The sequence below is a fragment of the Phyllobates terribilis genome, unplaced genomic scaffold, assembly GCF_046119375.1.
Source record: "Phyllobates terribilis strain yellow unplaced genomic scaffold, ASM4611937v1 Scaffold_8__6_contigs__length_399053987, whole genome shotgun sequence".
Taxonomy (NCBI): domain Eukaryota; kingdom Metazoa; phylum Chordata; class Amphibia; order Anura; family Dendrobatidae; genus Phyllobates; species Phyllobates terribilis.
Genome location: NW_027362768.1, coordinates 86,314,651 through 86,335,986, shown reverse-complemented (window position 1 = coordinate 86,335,986; position 21,336 = coordinate 86,314,651). Strand labels below are relative to the sequence as shown.

The window sequence follows — 21,336 nt, the reverse complement described above, 5'->3', positions numbered from 1 at the left end:
CCCTCAGCACCTGCACAGATGCAGCAACAAGGTGCCACGGACGGCACCTCCGGACCCCGATGGCCGGGGCCTGTTCTGCAACTGGGACAGGGCTGGGTAGGATAAATCCATCTTCTTTCCTTTGCCAATTCAGACAGGTTCCCATCAGGGACTGGCAGCCAACTGAAGCAGGGGAGAGGTACAGCCCCTTTTAATTCAGACAGTTTCCGGTCCTTGGTGGGGCAGATCTCTAGGTGTGCCGTCATGGGTGAAGAGAAAAAACTGATGTCTGAATAAACCCCCTAGCCGAGTCACAAATATGATATCCAAGAACAAAAACACTGCAGGACAACTTAAATGCATTGCTCAGAGCCTACATTCAGTCTTTTACCACCCTAAGCATTACTGAACTGTATGCAATTGATGTCCATTAACACACTCTCATATGTAATATTCTTTAGCATTACCTGGAAAGGAATGAAGTGGTAGATTTGGAGAGGTGTGATGACCAATGCACACCAGTATAGCATCAAACACCTGGGTCTCCCGTTTTCCTTCATGTTCTGTGGTGACATCCCACTGACCAGTAGTTGCAAAATCTGGACGCTTCTTAACACTGCAAACGGATGTCTTGTAAGAGACAAAATATTTTGTCAAGTAAACTTTAAACAGCTTTCCGTTATACTGTACATAGAAGTGTTATCATAAATAAGACAGACCCTGTAGCCTTTCTAGTGGTCAGTGGGGTCCATGTACTCAGATCTTTAACATTTAACAGAATCGTGGCACTAAGTTTTGTTTCCTAGTGACCAAAAATTAAACTTCTAAAAATTGTATTGCTTTATATAGTACACATACTAGAGAGATTGTGCTTTAAAGGTTTTTAAAAGCTAGTTACATTGAAACTTCTGTTACAGGGCTACCAAACAACTGATTTGACAGTAACAAATACATGGCACATTTAGTATGACTCAAGATGTCTCAAAGAATAAAATGCAGGCAATCTAGTTTAGATTATTCTCCCCTTCTTTCCTGGACGGCTAAAGGAAAAAAAAAAAATTTGACAGATTCAAGGCATTCTTGCAAATAAGATTTTGAGATACAAATTAATCCTAAGCAGTTGTGTGTTCTGTATGTAATTATTTTCGTTGTGGGGAGTGGGGGCACGACAGAATTGTGATTGACAGATTGCATCTTTATAGATCCCACATCCAGTAGAATAAGTTCTAAGAGAGAATAACTGCACATTTGGCAATTAAGGGAGGATTGTAGGGTATAGGACTCCAGATTCTACTCTACAGCCTCCCCACCGTGTATGAGCCCTAGAAGTCAAATTTTCTGACTTCTTTCCTTGGTCTAATGCTTATAGAAATTACTGATTATTACCTTGAACTTGATATATCTATGAAGTTGAAAGTGATTCATGTATTGATGGAAATATTCCAGCACTTTAGCATTATGCATGTAGTTGGGAAAGTCTTCGGGTATTGGGAAGTCGCTGTAGCACATCATTTCCTTTGATGTATTGATAATGACAGATTTGTAAATGCTGGCTCGGCTTTCTTCAGGATCTGTCTGCAAAGAAGAAGTCACAACTTGCAAAAATGCAGTTTTATCAACTAACAGTGACCAACCTAACAAAACCGCACAATGAAATATGTACACAGTAGCTGTGCTTTAACACTACCATGTATAGCAAAAATCACAATCCATGAGCCAGCGTTCACAGGAGAATCATAATGATTGACATTGTCATCAGACCCCTGGCTGTCCTTGCCATCTAGTGGTACCCCATGGATTGTGAAAAGTGCACCGAGTGACTTACACATGCCCTTGTGGAATTTTGTTATTTTACATAGAGGGAAGAAGTTATAACTCAGTTACTTGCCATCTTCCAATAGTCATTTAGGCGAGTGCTAATGCAGTGATCAAACTTTTGGTTGTAATCACACCCATGCTTCCTTCTTCATATGCTTAGTGTATGAAGTCAGCCCTAGCTGTGCCCCTGGGTAGGTCAATGAACAGTTGGCATAATTATAGCCAAGACCGCTCTGCCAAGATGACTAGTGGAGCACAACTTCACTTTAAGGCTATGTGCCCACGATGCAGAAATGTTCAGGATTTTTCCTGAGCGTTTCTGCATCTCCCTGGCAGGAAAAAAAAAAAAAAAAAAAAAAAAAAAAAAAAAAAAAAAAACATGCGGAAATTAAGCGTTTATTCACATGTATTTCCGCATGCGGGTTGACAAGCGCTTTCCAAGCTATTTTAGCATCACTTGGAAAGTGCTTGTGACAACTAGGGCACACTATATAAATCCATGCAAACGGCATGGATTTATAGTGTGACCTGAGAGAATGGTTAAAAATAAAAAAATAAACCTATACTTACCTTCTGATGGCCCCGCCGAGACTTGCTGCGCTCCTGTGCTGGCTGCCGACAGATCGCGGTACGCTGTACTGAAAGACCTGCCGTCACATGGCTGACGTCAGCGCAGGTCCTCCAGTCCTGCGTGATCTGTCGGCAGCCAGCACAGGGAAGGAGTCTGGGGGCCGTTGGAAGGTGAATATAATCTTTATTTTTTATTCTATTCTTTTTTTTATGGTACCTGGGTGTGGAGGAGAGTCTCCTGTCCTCCACACCCAGGTACCATCTGCACATTAGAATGCGCCAATTACGCAATTACAGATGCAGTCTTGCGGAATTGGCGCATTCTAATGCAAGTCAATGGCGGCGAAAATGCAGCGCTTCCGCAAAATGAATGGACATGCTGTGGATTTTTGAGCGCAGCATAAACGCTGTGGAAAAATCGGTAGCATGGGCATTGAAAGTGTGGAATTGCATTGGAGACCATGGGGGAAGGTTTACCAAGCGTTTACGCTGCGGAAATTCTGCAGCGTAAATGCTTGAAAAACACATTGTGGGCACACAGCCTAAGAATGGATGATTTCCAAAGGGCTATCCATCTATAAAAAAGTGCGTATGTGAAAACTAATATTGTGTTGGTATAAGGAAACCTGGTAGCAGGATTGTTAAACTCAGCCATTAATTCAGTATATTTTAAATAAATTTGTGAAGAAAGTTAGTGCTCAAGAGCTTGTAAGCAAAGGGAAATAGATCAGGTTTGATATAAGCAAGGGATGATTTCTTTAAGGGATTGTCTCAAACTTTAATAGATCTTGAAATAAAAAATAAAATTGCCACAATTGAATGTTTAAAGTGCTGAGAATTTTATAAATGTGCCCGTGCTGTGTACTGACTTTCTGACCGTGCAGGAACATGGTCTGATCATACCACATCTCCTGGGTGGGGGAGCAAAGGGCAGTTTGGGATCACAGCTGCTGGTTTCCATGAAGAAAAGTTAGTCTGCTTAAAAAAAAAAAAAAAAAAAAAAAAGCTGTGACGTCTGTATTTTTAACACATCCAATTGTTTTTTTTAATCCAAAATAAAATTAAAATGTACTTTGTGGGACAAACCCTTTAAAGCAGGGTTCCCCAACTCCAGTCCTCAAGGCCCACCAACAGGTCATGTTTTCAGGATTTCCTTAGTATTGCACAGGTGATGTAACTATTGCCTGTGCTGATGATGGAATTATCACCTGTGTAATACTAAGGAAATCCTGAAAACATGACCTGTTGGTGGGCCTTGAGGACTGGAGTTGGGGAACCCTGCTTTAAAGGGAAGCTGTAGTGTTGTAAGTGATATCTGATCTGCAGGCAGGATGCAGCAGATCAAGTTAATGTACATTTTTGTGGGAGGAGTTTCATTAAAACTTGTATTATATTAATTGAAATCATTAGTGCTTGTATGGACGAGTCCAGTGGGTGGTTTATCAGTAAGGAAACTGCACAGCATGCAAATGGTGGGAGGTGCAACAGTGAACCAAGCTCTCGGCCACACCAAGGGTGCACCAAAGATCCTCATTTGCTTATTTATCTATCTCACTTATATAGCACCATTAAATCCACAGCGCTTTACAGACATTATGGGCACTGTCCCCATTAGGCCTCACAATCTACATTCCCTATCAGTATGTCTTTGGAGCGTGAGGGGAAACCAGAGAACCCAAAAGAAACCCACGCAAACACAGGGAGAACAAACTCCTTGCAGATGTTGTCCTTGGTGGGATTTGAACCCAAGACCCCAGCGCTGCAAAGCTGCAGTGCTAACCACTGAGCCATGTATGCAATATAATGAGCTTTCAGACTAAATTAAGTGTAGAATATATTATAAGAGCCAAGTCCCTACAAAATGGTTTGCATTTGTAGGGTGAAATCTGTGTAGTAGAATAGCATATTACAGGTAACAGTTGTGTTTAGTGATAAGTGTTAATACCTTAAACCTCCAGAGGCCTCCAATATCATCACTCCTTTCAAAGCATGTAGGTGCTAAACCTTCATCAAGACAACACTTAATTGCAGGTAAGCCGCTGGCACCGGCGCCAATCACAGCAACTTTCTTAGCCATGGTGAGTTTAGCTTGATGGAAGAAAAAAAAAAAGTTAGGAAAATTAATAAAAAATGCTTTAAGTGAAAATTGGATAATTTAAAGGGAACCCTACATCACCAAAATAATTTACATGCATACATAACATTAATGCAATTTACCTGCAGATTAAAGCCTAGTGTAGATTGATGACATTAAGCGCTGCTATATAGAAAAAAAAACAAGATTTAATCAGAGTAGTCTCCATGTAATGGTGCTCTGAGTCACCCAGGCAGTGCAGGGGAGTAGTACATTACCACTCAGTATACTGGGAGCCTGGCTGTAATGGCACCCCAGGACTTTGAGTGACAGCCTGCCTGCAGAGTGTGTGTAGACCAAGCTTTCACTCAGTGTTGGTGATTACAGCCGCACTCCCAGTACTGAGGGGTGACGTGATCACTCCCCTGCATCGTCCTAGTGAAGAGAGCTGTTACATGGAGAGTAAACAGTTATTAAAACTTAGTTCTCCATCTAGAAGCACTTGAAGTCAGCTGGTTAGACAGGATTTAATGCCGTTTACCTGCATGTAAACAGTGTTTTTTGGCGATGTTACATTCCCTTTAACACATTACTTTAGTCATTGTTTATAGCCATATCTGTGAAGTTACTGGTGCATCAATGAGACATCTGAGGAGTGCAGTTAATGAAAATGGTTAAACCATTAATAAATGTTTACCAAGGTCTGGATAGTTTAATAGATTAAAAACTACGTTTTTTTTTTTAAAGTATTCATTTTAAACAGGTTTTCTACTTTAAGATAGGGGGTCCCCAAATGATAGAACTCAAAACAAAATCAGGTAAGTACTTTTGTACCCCACCAGGTATAAAGAGGACTTTCCACCTCCGTTCTGTCATGTTAATACTGCAGATAAATGCTACAAGGAAAGGACAGTCCAGCTTCAAGAACAAACAGTATTTAATGTACATATTCAAGATGGATGACAAGCTTATAATTCAAATATGGGTAACATTGGTTTCAGGGACCCATGCCCCCTTATTCAGGATATATTGTTACCAGTGCACAGACAACATAAGTAAACACAAAACTAACAAGTGAATGGTAAATGAACTAAAATCAAAGCATTTCCTGCACAAAAGAAAATCCAATTGTATGGCAGGTACATAGATAATCTTCTCGTTTGGAAAGCTATACAATCTTCCATTGGTTACTTAAAATTGTAACCCCTTCAATCTTAATTTCACTTTTTTTGTGTGTGTGTGGGGGGGGGGGGGGGGGGGGGAAAGCATTTCAGATATCTTCTCCCCCACCCTGTCAACTCTTACCCAAAACCCAACATATTCCCCTCATTTACTCCAGACTCATCCCCCCTCCCTCCACCACTTCATCCAGCCAATCCATGCAGATGCAGGACACAGTATGCTTGAGTTGAGATGAGCCAATATTGAAGTTAAAATCCTCCAGAATAGATTATTTTCTAACAGTATATTCAACATGGTGAACTGAAAGCCATCAAAGCCTCCAATTGCCCTGAAAAATATATGCGACACATTGTTCCTCACAATAACTTCTTCCCAGCTGTGCTGTCCCACATACACAATCTGTACTGTTTCCTCAGTGTTTTATTGCCTTCTCTCCTTGTGATCAAGTTGTCCTCACTATTCAGATGCGCCACAAAAGATCTGCTGCATTTATAGAACAGATTCTCAGTTACAAACATTCCAGCAACAAATATACCTTAAAGGGGATTTCCCACTTAAGAAAGTTCATATCAATCAATAGATCTTGGAATAATAATAAGTTCCACAATTGAATGCATTTAAATAAAATGTTCCTGTGCCATGAGATGTTATAAATGTGGACTGTGTAATGTATATGTCTGATCACACCACAGATCCTGGGCAGAGGGTGGGGGGAGAGGTGGTATACAGACAGAATCAGCTGTGATCCTATATTGTTTTTGTGAGAAAACATTACTCTGAAGTAAAACATTGCAGCTGATTGTTTGAAAACAATCTCCTGCTGTCCTGTCTGTATACTCTTCCTCCCCTGGCCAGGAGATGTGGTATGATCTGACCATGTTCCTGTACATTTAGATACAGATATTACACAGTACACAGCAGGGGCACATTTATAAGATTATCTCAGCACAGGAACATTTTATTTAAATGCATTCAATTGTGGAGATTATAAAGAAGATCTATTGATTAAAATGAACTTTTGTTCCTGGAAAATGTCACTTAATCATCCAAGGTACATCTCTTTTCACCTTGAGCATTTTGTAAAAACACAAGTGTGCCAAAAGAAACATTAAATCAGAAGTCTACCTCTGGCACGCAGGTGTAGCAAACATTCCAGAACTGATAGATACAGCAAACAATGAGGACATTGCGTATTTCTTTCAATATAGAGAAGGGGGAAAAAACTTGCGGACAGATACCCCTAGCATTAATTTTCTTGAGGAACAAAAAATAATCATGTTTTCATATTAAGTTAATTTTAGGTTGATATTAAGTCAGTTTAAGGATTTGCAGGCTTTTATGAAGATGAGAAACCATGAATACAAGACGGATTTACCTTTAAATAAACTATGCACAAATGCAGTGCTGAAAAGTAATAGAAGATGGCATTGGACCCAAAGAGGATACAAGATTATTTTTTTCTTCCAGAACTCATTTAAATAAAATGAAACCATTTCTGCCAAATACCTTTGTGCAACATGCAAAGGTATTGTTTGCTATTGTTAGAGACATTTCTCACATTACAGTAGAATGTTCAATTTTCATGAGAATCTTATTCATAATTTTTGGATTACATGAGTTATTGGAAATTGGAGAAGAACATAAAAATTATATATGGGTAAACATTAAGTAATTTAATGATAGTCATTAAAATTGAGCACTTTAATATTTCAGAAAGGAGGCAGCAAGTCGAAGAGAAATAAAACCCAACACCTTCATGTAAAACCAAAGAGTGGACCCTGGCAATGAGAAATTACAACCTAAAAGCAACTGACAAGAACAGTTAATTTTAAGTCTATTTAAGAGCAGGCACACATTGCAGATTTGTCAAAACCTGGAAGGTTTCCTGCAGCCAGCAAAGTGAATGAGAATCCTGAAGTCTCATGCACATGTTGCTTATTTGTGACTTGCAGATTTGCTGCTGTATTAAATCTGCAGTGTGTCAATTCTGTCAGCGTTTTTTTGCTCAAACTAATCAGTGGAGAAAATATGCACCAAAATGCCATGTATTTTACAAAGCGTTTCCTGCCAAGAGATGAAGAAATGGTGAAAAAATTTTTGCACCAATTAGTGTGCACATACCCCAACAGGGTTATACTATTACATTAATGAATGAGCATCACTTACCCTAGTTGTTGCAATAGAGAGTTCTTTCTGAATAATGCTCTTTTTAGCCAGCTGGCAGTTATTAGTTCTCCACCCTCCCCCTTTCCCCAAAACATTACACAAACATAAGCCTGGAGGATGGCCCTGTTTTTTTGTTCTGGTTTAATACAAGACACTAATCTTGCGTGAAAAGGAAACATCAAATCGACACTGATTCATTAGGGTGAAAAAAGTAAGAAAGGAAACTGTCAGCAGATTTTGCTACCTCATGTGAGAGCAGCATGATGTAGGGGCCAAGCCCCAGATTCCAGCAATGTGTCACTTACTGGGCTGCTTGCTGTACATTTCATAAAATACCTTTTTTCTGCTGCAAAACTACCAATTCTGAATGCTGAGCTCTGTATAACCCCAACCACATCATTGACAGCTTTCTGCCAGTGCACACAGATGCTAATCAGTGGAGGCCAGGATATACAGAGCTCATGAGTATGGATGACTAAGGCTGCAGGTCTACTAGACCATTAGTGATAATCTCCTATTGATAAAACTGGGATTCTCAGCCCAGTAAGTGACATCACTGGATTCAGGGTCTCTATCTTACTGCTCTCAGATTTAGGTGGCAAAAAAAAAAAAAAAAAATTGGTGACATTTCCTAGAACAAGAAACCCATGCATGTAACAAGTATCAACACTTGCACTGACTACAACATTAAAGCCACTTATTCACCACTACAAATAAAGTTGCTTTTTAAAAAAAAAAAAAAAAAAGAAAAAAAAAAAAAGGGAAACGTATATATGGTCTCCATGACTCATGTATTTCTATGAAGCGGTCACACTCAGGTCCATGCATTTTAGTGTTCCATGCTCAGACATCTGCATGAGCCATAAAATAGAGTGATAACAGCCACAACAATCAGGAACATATCATAGTACTAAGACATCCATGCACACCCTGCACAAGTGGCCAAGCACAGCTCACCTCACTTGCCCACAGAAGAATAACACCAAGCTGCTATCCTGCTTGTCTTATAGTGTCAGTGTTCCCCAACAGCCAATGGCGTGATGTCATTCATTTCTACAAGTTCCTCCCACCAAGCGAACCGCCTGCATCATGTGCTCTGGAATATCTAGTATAAATCCCAATCACATGATCACTTATGTCAGATCCTGTCCACAGGTCCCGCACCATTGGAGATATCAATCTTCGTACTAGTGATGTCCTTCCAGTCACATGACCCAATCACATGATCAGTAAAAGCAGACTTTTTATTCTTATTAACTGCATTCTTAAAGATAGATCAACTTTATATATAAAATAGCTGGAACAATCCACTCTACAGTGGATATAAAAACAAGTGTAAAATAAATAATTGTTATTGTTGATAAATCGCATGATCAATGTTAGATTTAAAACAGGATAAAGAAAAACAGCAATACACATAATCCATATACAGTAGTCAAAAAATGTCATTTATTATATGCAACATGATTCATTACACACATATATATGTATGTATGTATATATATATATATATATATATATATATATATGTTATAAAGACTCAAACTTACACATTTTTCAAATACAATAAAACTTGAGTGATACTACTGTTTATCCTAAATATAACATATATTGTGTACCACAGTGTATTACATGGCACTTCCATATTGCAGATTAATATATGTGTGATGAGGAAGAAAAAAACATTATTACAAGTCAACATGTATTGTGCTGCAAGAAGTGCACACAAGTGAACTATGGGCATTGTAGCAACGTTTATATTACCCCCTACTCAGAGGCATAGGTAGGGGTTCAGCTTGGTGGGGGGGGACATCTGAGTGGGCCCCTAACCGGTAACCCTGATTACAACTACGGTGGCGCCCCCTCATCGTGGGTACAGGGGAACCTCAGCAGATGACTGCGCTGTTACTGAAAATAAATCTCTATACAAAGACCAAAACTGAGATTACCGCCATATGGTGACATACAGTGGTAGATAGATACCAGTCTTGCAGAACATACAAGAGATTACAGTACAGTTATATATAGTGACTTACAGCTGATGTTCATTCTGATAGAGTCCTTCGCTTTTCCTGTCTTTTCCATCTGGCCCAGACTGACATGACGACTTCTCCAGCCAGGACTCGTCTCCAGAGATTACAATAGACACATTTGACTTCTCACATTTCTTGCACCATTTCCATCTATTCCCAACCTGAACAAACTACTCAACCCAATGCTGAGCCGCTGCTGCCATATGTGCCCTATTACTGCACCTGTTATTTGACACAATAACCGTGCTCCCCTTACTGCCCCATATAGTAATATCTGACAAGCCCAGGGGATGGGGGATGACTCGGTTACCCGGGCCTTTAGCCTTAAGGAGGTCGCGGTGGTCGGCTCCCGGGCCCGTACTGTGGGGTCTCTCTTTAAAAAGGCGTTGATAGATATCAAGTTTATAAAAGTTCGTGACGCCACCTATGGTTTCTGATGATATTCACCAGCGCTGTGCAGTCCACTGAGGCCGGTGATAAGGCTGCTAGATGGTATGGCTCCCCACAGGTGGAGCTAGGCCTCAGGGCAGGGTACGAACGGGGAAAGCAGGACGAAGAGACCCCGCCGGGTCAGAGCAAGAACAGGGGCGGACACAATAGTCACTTCAGTACCTTTACTGATGGAAATTCAGGCACTCCCCGGAGCACTGTAGGGTGAAGGGTGTATGTCCGGATCCTCCCCAATGAGCAGGTTTTGGGCCTCCTGGTTCTTGCTGCTGCGTAATAAGTTTCTGACCTGCCTGGAGCTAGGCCTAACTTTGTCTCTGTCCTGCGCTGGCTGACCTTTGGTAGGGCCTTCTCTTGGAGTGCACGCTCCCGACCTACGGGGCCTATGTGTCTCCTGGCTCTGGTACGTATCAGCACTTTAGCGATCCTGGGACCTGTAGTTCTCCAGGGATTCCGGTTTATCTTACTGGGTCATGGAGATCCCGGTAAGCTTCGGACCCTGTGTCCGGTAACTGCTTCTTCGGGGTGAGCTAGTTAAGCTCCTCTGCCCCCTATGAACTAACTCTCTCTACTCTTTCGCCTTCGGCCTACTCGGACCCTCAATAGGCTACTCACACTAACGGCAGTGGGACGCGCTTCACCGATCTTATGGCGCCGGCACACCTAAAGCTCACCTCACTGAGCTACACCGAGTCTTGATCTGGATAAGCTCCACTGCAGGATAGCAATTGCAGGAGCAGGAACAGACTTTTGTCCTCTGAGGTAACTCTTCTCAGACTGCACTGGACTCACTGCTAAACCAGAATAGACTAGACTGCTGCCTGGCTCCACCTTCCCTTTTATATCTCCCTAACGGGCTCCCTCTGGTGGTCTGAGGTGGAAGGTGAAGATGTGTGAATGGTTATGGGGGCCTCTTGTGGAGGAATCCTTCAATACACCCTTCTAGGATCTGTGATACCAAGCACAGCTGGGCTTCACATTCCCCCCTAGTTAAACTCAGCACTCCCGGGCTGAAGTACATTTTATAACAACAGTAACAATAGGAACATAAGCAATACTAGAACATTCTTCCCTTTATGGGAGGCACAAATTTTAAACGTTGCATAACAATAACAAAGCAGAGTGTCCTCAGAATCCAAGTCTCTGGTGGTGAGGTTCCCAAGAAGGATGTCCATCTCACAAGGTAGAGTACTTTGTGGTTTTTGAGGGACTTGCCATAAACCCTCTACGTAGGCCCTGGGGTGGCTGCAGGGCATGAAGATCCAGAGTTGGACCTCCCCCAAAAGCCACTCCAGACAGGTTTTTCTTCTGAGGTCACCTGAAAGGGGCACTCCAGGCAGCGCAATTATATACATCAAGAGTTTTTGGGATGCACACAGTCCTCAGCCACGAAGTTCATTATGTAGGCATAAAGAATTAATAGGAAAAAGCACAAATTGATAAGCATGCATGAAATTATACAACTATGCAGTACATCACAATTTAACATACAATACCCCAGGGGTAACTATCTACACTCTCTGAAATTTTGCTACTTTACTCAGTGTACCTAGCAGGGGGTTTACCTCTTGTGCTGCGTACTGATCTACATAGTGCAATAGGTGGTGGGGTGTCAGTGTCTATATCCTCAGTTACTCTACCAGTTCTACGTGTAACCATGTTGTAAAACTGCCTTAACCTCTCTCTTGGACTGGCAAGTCTACCATTGGCTGGGCCTTCTTGCTCTGCTCCTGCCGGGGATCCTTCATCCGGGGATACTTCTTGAGCTGGGTCTTCTACAGCACTTACAGGTTCAACTTGCTGTGGAGGGTTTTCTGGCTGTTCATAGAATTGGAGAACTGGAATGATTACTGCACCTCCTATTTGAGGCCAATCCGCTGGGAAGTCTCCTAGGTCAGTGTGTATCACCGCTTCTTTAGGTTCTTCCTGGGTTGTGAGAGACAATTCTTCCTGAGTCTTTAGTAGATGTGGACACAATTTTAGATGGTCCCTGGACACTGTAGCAGATGTTCTTCCTCCATCACGACTAATTACGCAGGTCTTTTTGTTGTCAAACCTTGACGGTAACACAGTGTAGGGGTCTTTTTCCCACTGGTCGTCGAGTTTGTGGTTGCGTCTTTTCCTTTTTAGTACTGTTTCACCAGGTGTGAAAGGTTCTGCTGGTGCGTTTTTGTTGTAGTGCATTTCCTGCTTTTCTCTCACCCGAGTAAGACTGTCCTTGACACAGGCTTGTACCCTTCTGTACTGCTCTTGTCTGGTCTTGTCCCAGTCTTCAGTGGTCATATCAGCTTCAGGTTCAACAACACCAAGCTCCAAATGGGCGGCTTTCCAGGCCTTGCCCGCATGAGATATGCCGGAGTGCAATTGGTGGAACTGACTGGTATATGATTGTACAGATCCACTAGATCTGGTAGTAGGTCTGGCCACTGGTTTCTCTCCTCAAGTGGTATGGTCTTTAGCAGGTCGATGATGATGTTGTTCATCTTTTCGCAGAGACCTTTTGTTTGTGGGTGGTAAGGTGTAGTTCTTATCTTTTTACACCCATAGAGATGGCAGAACTCCTTGAACAACTCAGCCTCAAAGGCCGGGCCCTGGTCCGTCAGCACCTGCTCAGGTTAGCCATGGGGTCTGCAGAAATACGCTTGGAACGTTTTTGCTGCTGTCTCTGCCGTCAGGTCTTTGACGGGGGCGACCACCAGGAAACGTGAGTAGTGATCTACCATAGTCAGAGCATAGGAGTACCCTGACCTGCTGGGGGACAGCTTGACATGGTCCAGGGCCACGATTTCCAGAGGTCGAGACGTCTTGATGGGTTGCAGGGGTGCTTTCTGGCTGCTGTAGTCTTTCTTCTGAGGCTACAGGGTCCACAGTCTCTGCACCACCTCTCAATGGAGCTGCGCATCCCCACCCAGTAGAATCGACACTTCAACAGGGTCTCTAGCTTTTTCCAGCCAAAGTGCCCCGCCTGATCGTGGTAGGCCTCCAACACCATCTGGATGTCCGTCTTGGGGACCACTATCTGCCACACCATCTCGTGGGTTTTGGGATTGACGTACCTCCGGCACAACTTTTCCCGGTAGATAAACAGCCGGCTCCTCTCGTTCCACAGCTGCTTTGCTTGGAGAGACGCATCCTTCTCCAGAGAGGCACCTTCTTGGGTTATCAGTTGTTTAATGCGGCTGACAACCGGGTCAGTGTCCTGGGTCTCTTTCCAGCTGTGATGAGGCAGGGGGTTTAACGTGTTTCCACGCGGCTTCCTGGAGGCTCGTTGCTCCTGAATCATCCCATTCTGGTGAAAGGCAGGTAGCTCAATCTCTTCCAAGTCATCCACTTCTTCCTCCGTGTCTGACCGATGAGGCATCCTGGATAAGGCATCGGCGTTGGCGTTCTACCGGCCCGCCCGGTACTTAATTGTAAATTGGTAGTTTGACAGCCGAGCCATCCATCGTTGTTCCAGAGCCCCCAACTTAGCTGTTTCAAGATGGGTCAAGGGGTTGTTATCAGTAAAGGCAGTGAACTTGCTGGAAGCCACATAGTGCTTGAATCTTTCAGTGATGGCCCAGACTAAGGCCAGGAACTCCAACTTGAAGCTGCTATAGTTCTCTGGGTTCCTCTCAGTCGGACGGAGCTTCCTTCTTGCGTATGCGATGACTTTCTCTTGCCCATTCTGCTTCTGACTTAAGACAGCGCCCAGGCCTTCGTTGCTGGCATCCGTATACAGCAGGAACGGTTGGCTGTAGTCAGGGTAGGCTAGGATCTCATCACCTGTCAGGATCTCCTTCATCTCCTGAAACGACTCTGCTTGCTCCTTACCCCAGTGGAATGGAGGGTTTTTGCCTTTGGGGGACTGCCCTACAAGGAGGTCTTGCAGAGGAGCTGCTTTCTTTGTGTAGTCCTTTACAAACCTCCGGTAGTATCCTACTAGTCCCAAGAACTGACGCACCTCCTTGAGGTTCTTCGGCTCCGGCCACTTCTGGATGGCTGTGACTTTCTCCGGGTCTGGTGCTACGGCTTCCGGACTGACAATGTGTCCCAGGTACTGTACCTTCTTTTTGAGCAGGTGGCACTTTGAGGGCTTCAACTTCATCCCGTACCGGGACAGTGACTCAAATACCTCTGCCAGGTGTTTCAAGTGGTCCTCGTACGTTCTGGAGTACACAATTACGTCATCCAAGTAAAGTAACACAGTCTCAAAGTTGCGGTGTCCCAGGCAGCACTCCATCAATCTCTGGAATGTTCCGGGGGCATTGCAGAGTCCAAACGGCATGCTGTTAAACTCGCAGAGTCCCATTGGGCTGGTGAAGGCCGTCTTCTCCCGATCCTCCTCAGACACAGCTACTTGCCAGTATCCACTAGTGAGGTCAAGGGTGGAAAAGTAATTTGCAGACTTCAAGGCAGCTAGGGACTCCTCTATGCGTGGTAAAGGGTATGCATCTTTATGTGTAATGCGATTTACTTGACGGTAATCTACACACATTCTCATGCTCCCATCCTTTTTCCTAACCAGCGCTAGGGGAGCCGCCCAGGGACTACAACTATCCCTAATTACTCCCGCCTTCCTCATGTCATGCCGCATTTCTTTTGCCTTCTGGTAGTGAGCTGGGGGTATAGGCCTATAGCGTTCTTTGATTGGGGAATGGCTGCCTGTGGGGATATGATGTTGAACCCCCTTAACCCTCCCGAAGTCAAGTGGATGTTTACTGAACACCTGCGAGTATTCTTGAACCACCCGGTGTACTCCCTGTTTTTGATGGGCAGGAGTGGTGTCTGTCCCAACATGGAGCTGTTGACACCAATCCTCCACCTGGGTTGCAGGGTCATTATCCTCTACTTCATCTGGTGAGGTTAAGGACTCCTCCTCATGGATGCAGTTATTATTGACAGCATGTAATTTGGCAACAGTGGCATAACGTGGCAGTTTGACCTCATCTTCCCCTAGGTTAAGAAGACGGACAGGCACCCTCCCATTACGTACATCTACCACTCCCCTGGCAGTTAAGAGCGTGGGTCTGTGCTCAGAGCAAAGGGGTTCTACTACCGCCTGGTAGCTCTGTCCTCTAAGACCTATGGCAGCTCTACACCAGATGAGCATTTCACTCATTGGGGGAACGACAATGGGTATTGGTCTGTTACCCTCACGTTACCGATTTCACCATCTGTTAACTTTACTTGCTGTTGATACATCAGGACGCGGATCTCTCTTTGCAGCGCCCTCCTCTGTCTCGGTCTGGCAGTGTCAGCAATCTGTTGGAGCAATAACACAACCTCTCCCAAACAGTTACCAACAACATTAGTGCCTAGTACCATATATGGGTTGCTGTCATCAGGGTTAGTCTCCACTACAATTAGTCCCTGGTCCTTCAGCTCCACTCTCCCCACCTTTACAGTCACATTCTTAACCTCGAGTAGGTTAAGGGGGAGTCCATTTGAAGCATATACAGACAAATTTGGAGCTGGCGGACGTAGATCGTCCATGGACCAGAACCTCTTGTAGAGGACTTCAGGCATAATGGTTACCTGAGATCCTGTGTCCAGCAGGGCATGCGTCGGGATCCCGTCCAATACAATGGACAGGAAAGGTCTTCCTCCGACGAACCTGTTGTACCAGTCTGATGGGCCTGGTGAGTCTACTCCTGGGTGTCGGCCCTCGGACCCAGGGTTTTCTCGTTTAAAGGACACTTCTGGGCGAGGTGTCCGGTCTTACGGCATCGGTAGCAGGTTGGTTCCCTCGGTGGGCGGCGCTGGTCACTGGTCCTTGGCGAGGGTGGTGTTGGCCTCCTCCTCCTCCGCATCCAGGGGACATCCTCAGGGCTATTGGCTAGCAGGATTTTCCCTCCTTCCTCAGGCTCCATCCGCAGCTGCAGAGCACTCAGCACAGTGGTCAGGGTTTTGCTCAACTGACGCAGACTGTCCAGTTCTTTAGGGGACGTTGCTGGAACCTTAGCTTCAGCAGCCACTGGGGAAAAGGTGGGTGTAGCAGGCACTGGAGTAGCCCCACCCTGGTAACGTTGGATGGCATTTGTTTCCAGGGGCTGCAGTCCTTTTATAGCCATTTCCTTAAGATTGTCAAAGGTGGCATCCGGATGATCCAGGGACCACCAACGCACAGTCCTGCTCTCCTCTGGAGACTTCAGTCCCCGGACAAACTGTTCCTTCAGCATTTTGTTCTCATTCTCAACGCTGGTTTCACTAACCTGGTTCAGAGCCCGCAGGGCCCCTTGGAGACTCCAGGCATAGTCCCGAACATTGTCCTCTGGTTGTTGGGAGCAGCTGTAGAACCTCATCCGGAGGTCCGCCTCAGTAAGGTCCTCAAAGACAGTCTGTAGTTTTTGGAATATTGCGGACACTGACTCTTGGTCTGCGGCCGACCATGTTTCCACTTCCCGTTCCGCAGCACCGGTCAGTTGTCCTAATACAACGGCAGCTCTTTGTTTGCCGGTCATAGAGTACATGTCTAAGATACCACATATCTTCCGCTTGAATCCAGACAGGGTATCTGGTTTGCCGTTGTACTGGGGGAGCCACTTTGCTCCAGGAATGTACGGTAAAGTCATAGGAATCACAGGTGTTACAGGCGCTGCTGATGGAGCGGCGGCTTCGGCCTGCCCATTATCGGGCGCGGGCTGAACTTCAGGGACGTTGACCGGTAGGTCGGCGTTCTGCTGCTCGATGGACATCTTAGCGCCCCTCTAGTTAACCATGGCCTACCTTCTGGTTTTTCTTCCGGTAGGCCGCAGCTCCGCAGGTGACGGTTATCTTCAGGACCTTGCGTTGCTTGCGTCCTACGTCAGAGCGTTCAGCGACGCTCCGTACAGGACCTGGCGCTTCCTGCTTTGAGGTCGAGGCGTGGGGCGTGTCCAGGACTTCGCGCTCTTTTGCAGGTACGCCCCTTATTTTCCCGCGGTTACGCCCTTCTTCTCGCTCAGCGGCCCAACAATGGCGGCAACCTTCACCACAACTTTACGTACACAGTTCAGAATAAAGGCGCACAGTACCCAGTGGCAACGGGCAAAACACGGCGTCGTTGCAGCGGGCACGCAATCCTGTTCATGACGCCAGAAGAGATGACTAGCCCAGGGGATGGGGGATGACTCGGTTACCCGGGCCTTTAGCCTTAAGGAGGTCGCGGTGGTCGGCTCCCGGGCCCGTACTCTGGGGTCTCTCTTTAAAAAGGCGTTGATAGATATCAAGTTTATAAAAGTTTGTGACGCCACCTATGGTTTCTGATGATATTCACCAGCGCTGCGCAGTCCACTGAGGCCGGTGATAAGGCAGCTAGATGGTATGGCTCCCCACAGGTGGAGCTAGGCCTCAGGGCAGGGTACGAACGGGGAAAGCAGGACGAAGAGACCCCGCCGGGTCAGAGCAAGAACAGGGACGGACACAATAGTCACTTCAGTACCTTTACTGATGGAAATTCAGGCACTCCCCGGAGCACTGTAGGGTGAAGGGTGTATGTCCGGATCCTCCCCAATGAGCAGGTTTTGGGCCTCCTGGTTCTTGCTGCTGCGTAATAAGTTTCTGACTTGCCTGGAGCTAGGCCTAACTTTGTCTCTGTCCTGCGCTGGCTGACCTTGTGGTAGGGCCTTCTCTTGGAGTGCACGCTCCCGACCTACGGGGCCTATGTGTCTCCTGGCTCTGGTACGTATCAGCACTTTAGCTATCCTGGGACCTGTAGTTCTCCAGGGATTCCGGTTTATCTTACTGGGTCATGGAGATCCCGGTAAGCTTCGGACCCGGTGTCCGGTAACTGCTTCTTCGGGGTGAGCTAGTTAAGCTCCTCTGCCCCCTATGAACTAACTCTCTCTACTCTTTCGCCTTCGGCCTACTCGGACCCTCAATAGGCTACTCACACTAACGGCTGCGGGCCGCGGTTCACCGATCTTATGACACCTAAAGCTCACCTCACTGAGCTACACCGAGTCTTGATCTGGATAAGCTCCACTGCAGGATAGCAATTGCTGGAGCTGGAACAGACTTTTGTCCTCTGGGGTAACTCTTCTCAGACTGCACTGGACTCACTGCTAAACCAGAATAGACTAGACTGCTGCCTGGCTCCACCTTCCCTTTTATATCTCCCTAACGGGCTCCCTCTGGTGGTCTGAGGTGGAAGGTGGAGATGTGTGAATGGTTATGGGGGCCTCTTGTGGAGGAATCCTTCAATACACCCTTCTAGGATCTGTGATACCAAGCACAGCTGGGCTTCACATATCCACCACTGGGCCCCTCTTTTGTGCCCTCTAGATGGGAAAATTGTCCTTGCCCCCTGTAAAATATTAATGCCCTAGAAAATAGTGTCCACATTTTGCCCCTAGAAAGTGCCCCCTGTGCACTTTTGCTGGTCACAATACCCTGAGTGCGCCTATAACAACAATGCTTCTTAAATGCTCACTTAACATTTAATAATGTCCCCTGAGACCCTTAATATGCAGCTCCTCTATACACAATATGATGGGCCCACAGCTTCCCATACACAGGATAATGGGCCAACAGCTCCCTTATTCACAGGACGATGGGCCCACAGCTCCCCTATACATAGTATGATGGGCCCACAGCTCCCTCATACACAGAATGATGGGCCCACAGCTGCCCTTTACACAGTATAGTAGGCCAACAGATCTCCTATACACAGTATATTGGACTAACAGCTCCCCTACACACAGTATAATGGCCCCACAGCTCCCCTATAAACAGTATGATGGGTCCAAAGCTCCCTCATGCACAGTATCATGTGCCTACAGCTGCCCTATACACAAAATGATGGGGCAACAGCTCCCTTATACACAATATAATGTCTCCACAACTGTGTTATACACAGTATGTTGGACCCACAGCTCTCCTATATACAGTATGATGTCCCCACAGCCCCCTATATACAGTATGATGGGGTCACAGTTCCCCTACATACAATATGATGGTCCCCATACTGTCTGATTGCCCCACAGTAGGCCCCAAACTGTATAATGGCACTCAAATTGGCTTCATTGCTGTATAATGGCCACCACTCTTTATGAGAACCCACAACAGATGTTACTAAAATGTATGATGGCTCAATCACAATATGAGAGACTCCCACACTGTATGAGGAGTCCCCACACTGTATGATTGCCCCCATTGTAGGCCTCAAACTTTATAATGGCCCACACATTAGCTACCACACTATATAATAGCCTCCACATTAGCCCCCAAACTGTATAATAGCATCCGCATTAACTCCAAAAGTGTACAATGGCCCTAGCATTATCCCCAAACTGTATAATGGCCCCGATTTAGCCCCCAAACTGTATAGTATAATGGCCCCCGCATTAGCCTCCAAACTGTATAATGGCCCCCGCATTAGCCTCCAAAGTGTATAATGGCCCCCGCATTAGTCTCCAAACTGTATAGTAGCCCGTACATTAGCCTCCAAACTATACAATGGCTCTATATTAGTTGAAAAACTATATAATTGCCCAGCATTAGCCCCAAACTGTATAATGGCCCCTACATTGACTCACACGCTGTATAATGGCCCCCACACTTTACGAGGGGCCCCTTACATACTATTTCAAGATCCCCCAGAAAGTATAAGGGTCCCCATTGTTTATGATGCCCTCACAGTCACACTACAAGTTTTAATAAAAATAAAAAACATCATATATCCTCTTCATCCAGGATCCTGATGAGTCCATAGGCGAGGCTCAGGCAGATCAATGAGCTGATGTCATAGCTCCAACGCATATACAGAATGTCAGAGTCCCGGCGCTGCATGCTGTTATCACTGCGCCGGGACCCTGAATTCTACGCGTGCAATGGCACCTCTGCCACTGTGTCACCAAAGGAGAGCAGTAGTGCAGGAGGATCGTGCCTCCCTGCAATTCTGCACAGCTTAACTACTTTGCTTTGGAGCATCCTCAAGCAAAAGATCTATGAGGGTGGGAGGTAGTTCACAACAAAACAGTAGCTATGGAAGGCTATTCTGACATCCTGCAAATAAATTCAAGCAGAAAGTATCCAAAAACTCCCAAGTTTAATGGATTCAAGAGTTGTGAAGGTGATATCAAAGAATGGGTCCGATGTTAACATGTAACTGTTCAGATGTTTTTGATTGAAAAAGCTTTGGACTTCAGTAAATGTGACCTTCTAATGCTGAAAAATTCAACAAATGAGCATTTCAGTTCTTTACAACCTATAGAATCTTTGGAATAATAAAATGGAACATTGCATTTTGAGTTTTTTTAGTTTTGAAAAAAATACTGTTATCATTGGGAGGTTTGTCCAATAAAATTTGATTTATCCTCTAACAATTGATGATTTGAACTTCATACTGAATCATTTTCATCGACCATTTAGGAAAATCAGAGAAAAGGAGCATTTGCGAAATAATTTGGATCGTGATGTTAAGACACATACGTTAACAAACACAAGCAACCTCCCCGACCTGACAACACTGTCCCTGTTTGTAAGGAGACTCAGGGATATAACATAAAATAGGCTACAGGTGTCAGAAAGAATTATGGTATAAGCATAAGATAGTATAGATGAGTAGAGTTTGATACTTATGAGGATGTGGATCTGCGTATGGTCCAGGAGGTGGTTCTGGTGGATTCTCTCTTTCTTCTGTGTGTGTTCTTGAGCTCTGCCGGTCTCCTGAGCTCCTGTCCCTTGAGCCATCTTTTCATCTACATTTCAGTCATTGACTAGAACGTGTCCAGTCCTGATTGGTCTCCTCACCTTGTTCTGATGGAATGTGTTTGTCTATTTCCAAATAAGGAAAGTTGTAACATGTCATCATTGTATCCTGGCATTTAAAGAAGTTGTACACTACTTTCTAAGATTGCCCTAATGTATTAACCCTGTAATTATAAGACTTTTTGTATTTACCTTTGGTGGTCTCTATTGCCTGTGAGTGGCGCTACCGCGGGCCGCCCACAGGCATCACGTGACCCCTCACTGATGTGACGTCAAGTGAGGCATGATATCAGTGACACGGTCTCCGCGGTGGATGCTGAGCTGTGGGCGGGGTTACCCCACGCGTCACACCCAGCATCCAACGCTCGCTTTCCTAATGAATGAGGAGAGGGAGAG

At 45.1% G+C, this 21,336-nt stretch overlaps 1 protein-coding gene across 3 annotated transcripts in view; it reads right to left on the bottom strand.

Annotated features, from left to right (window-relative positions):
- LOC141156749 (flavin-containing monooxygenase 5-like) overlaps nt 1-20,937 on the bottom strand; it is a 36,492-nt gene extending 15,555 nt beyond the window's left edge. The window contains exons 1-4 of one of the 3 annotated variants that reach the window (XM_073643088.1): nt 20,808-20,937; nt 4,313-4,455; nt 1,366-1,554; nt 447-609 (exon numbers count right to left, since the gene is read on the bottom strand). In XM_073643088.1, coding sequence (XP_073499189.1) covers nt 447-609; nt 1,366-1,554; nt 4,313-4,455; nt 20,808-20,922 — 610 coding nt within the window. In that variant the 5' untranslated portion in view covers nt 20,923-20,937. Of the gene's footprint in view, nt 1-446; nt 610-1,365; nt 1,555-4,312; nt 4,456-7,789; nt 7,942-8,746; nt 8,772-20,807 lie in introns of those variants that run through there. The other 2 variants (XM_073643091.1, XM_073643089.1) reach the window with 2 other exon arrangements.
- Between the last annotated feature and the right edge of the window lie 399 nt (nt 20,938-21,336).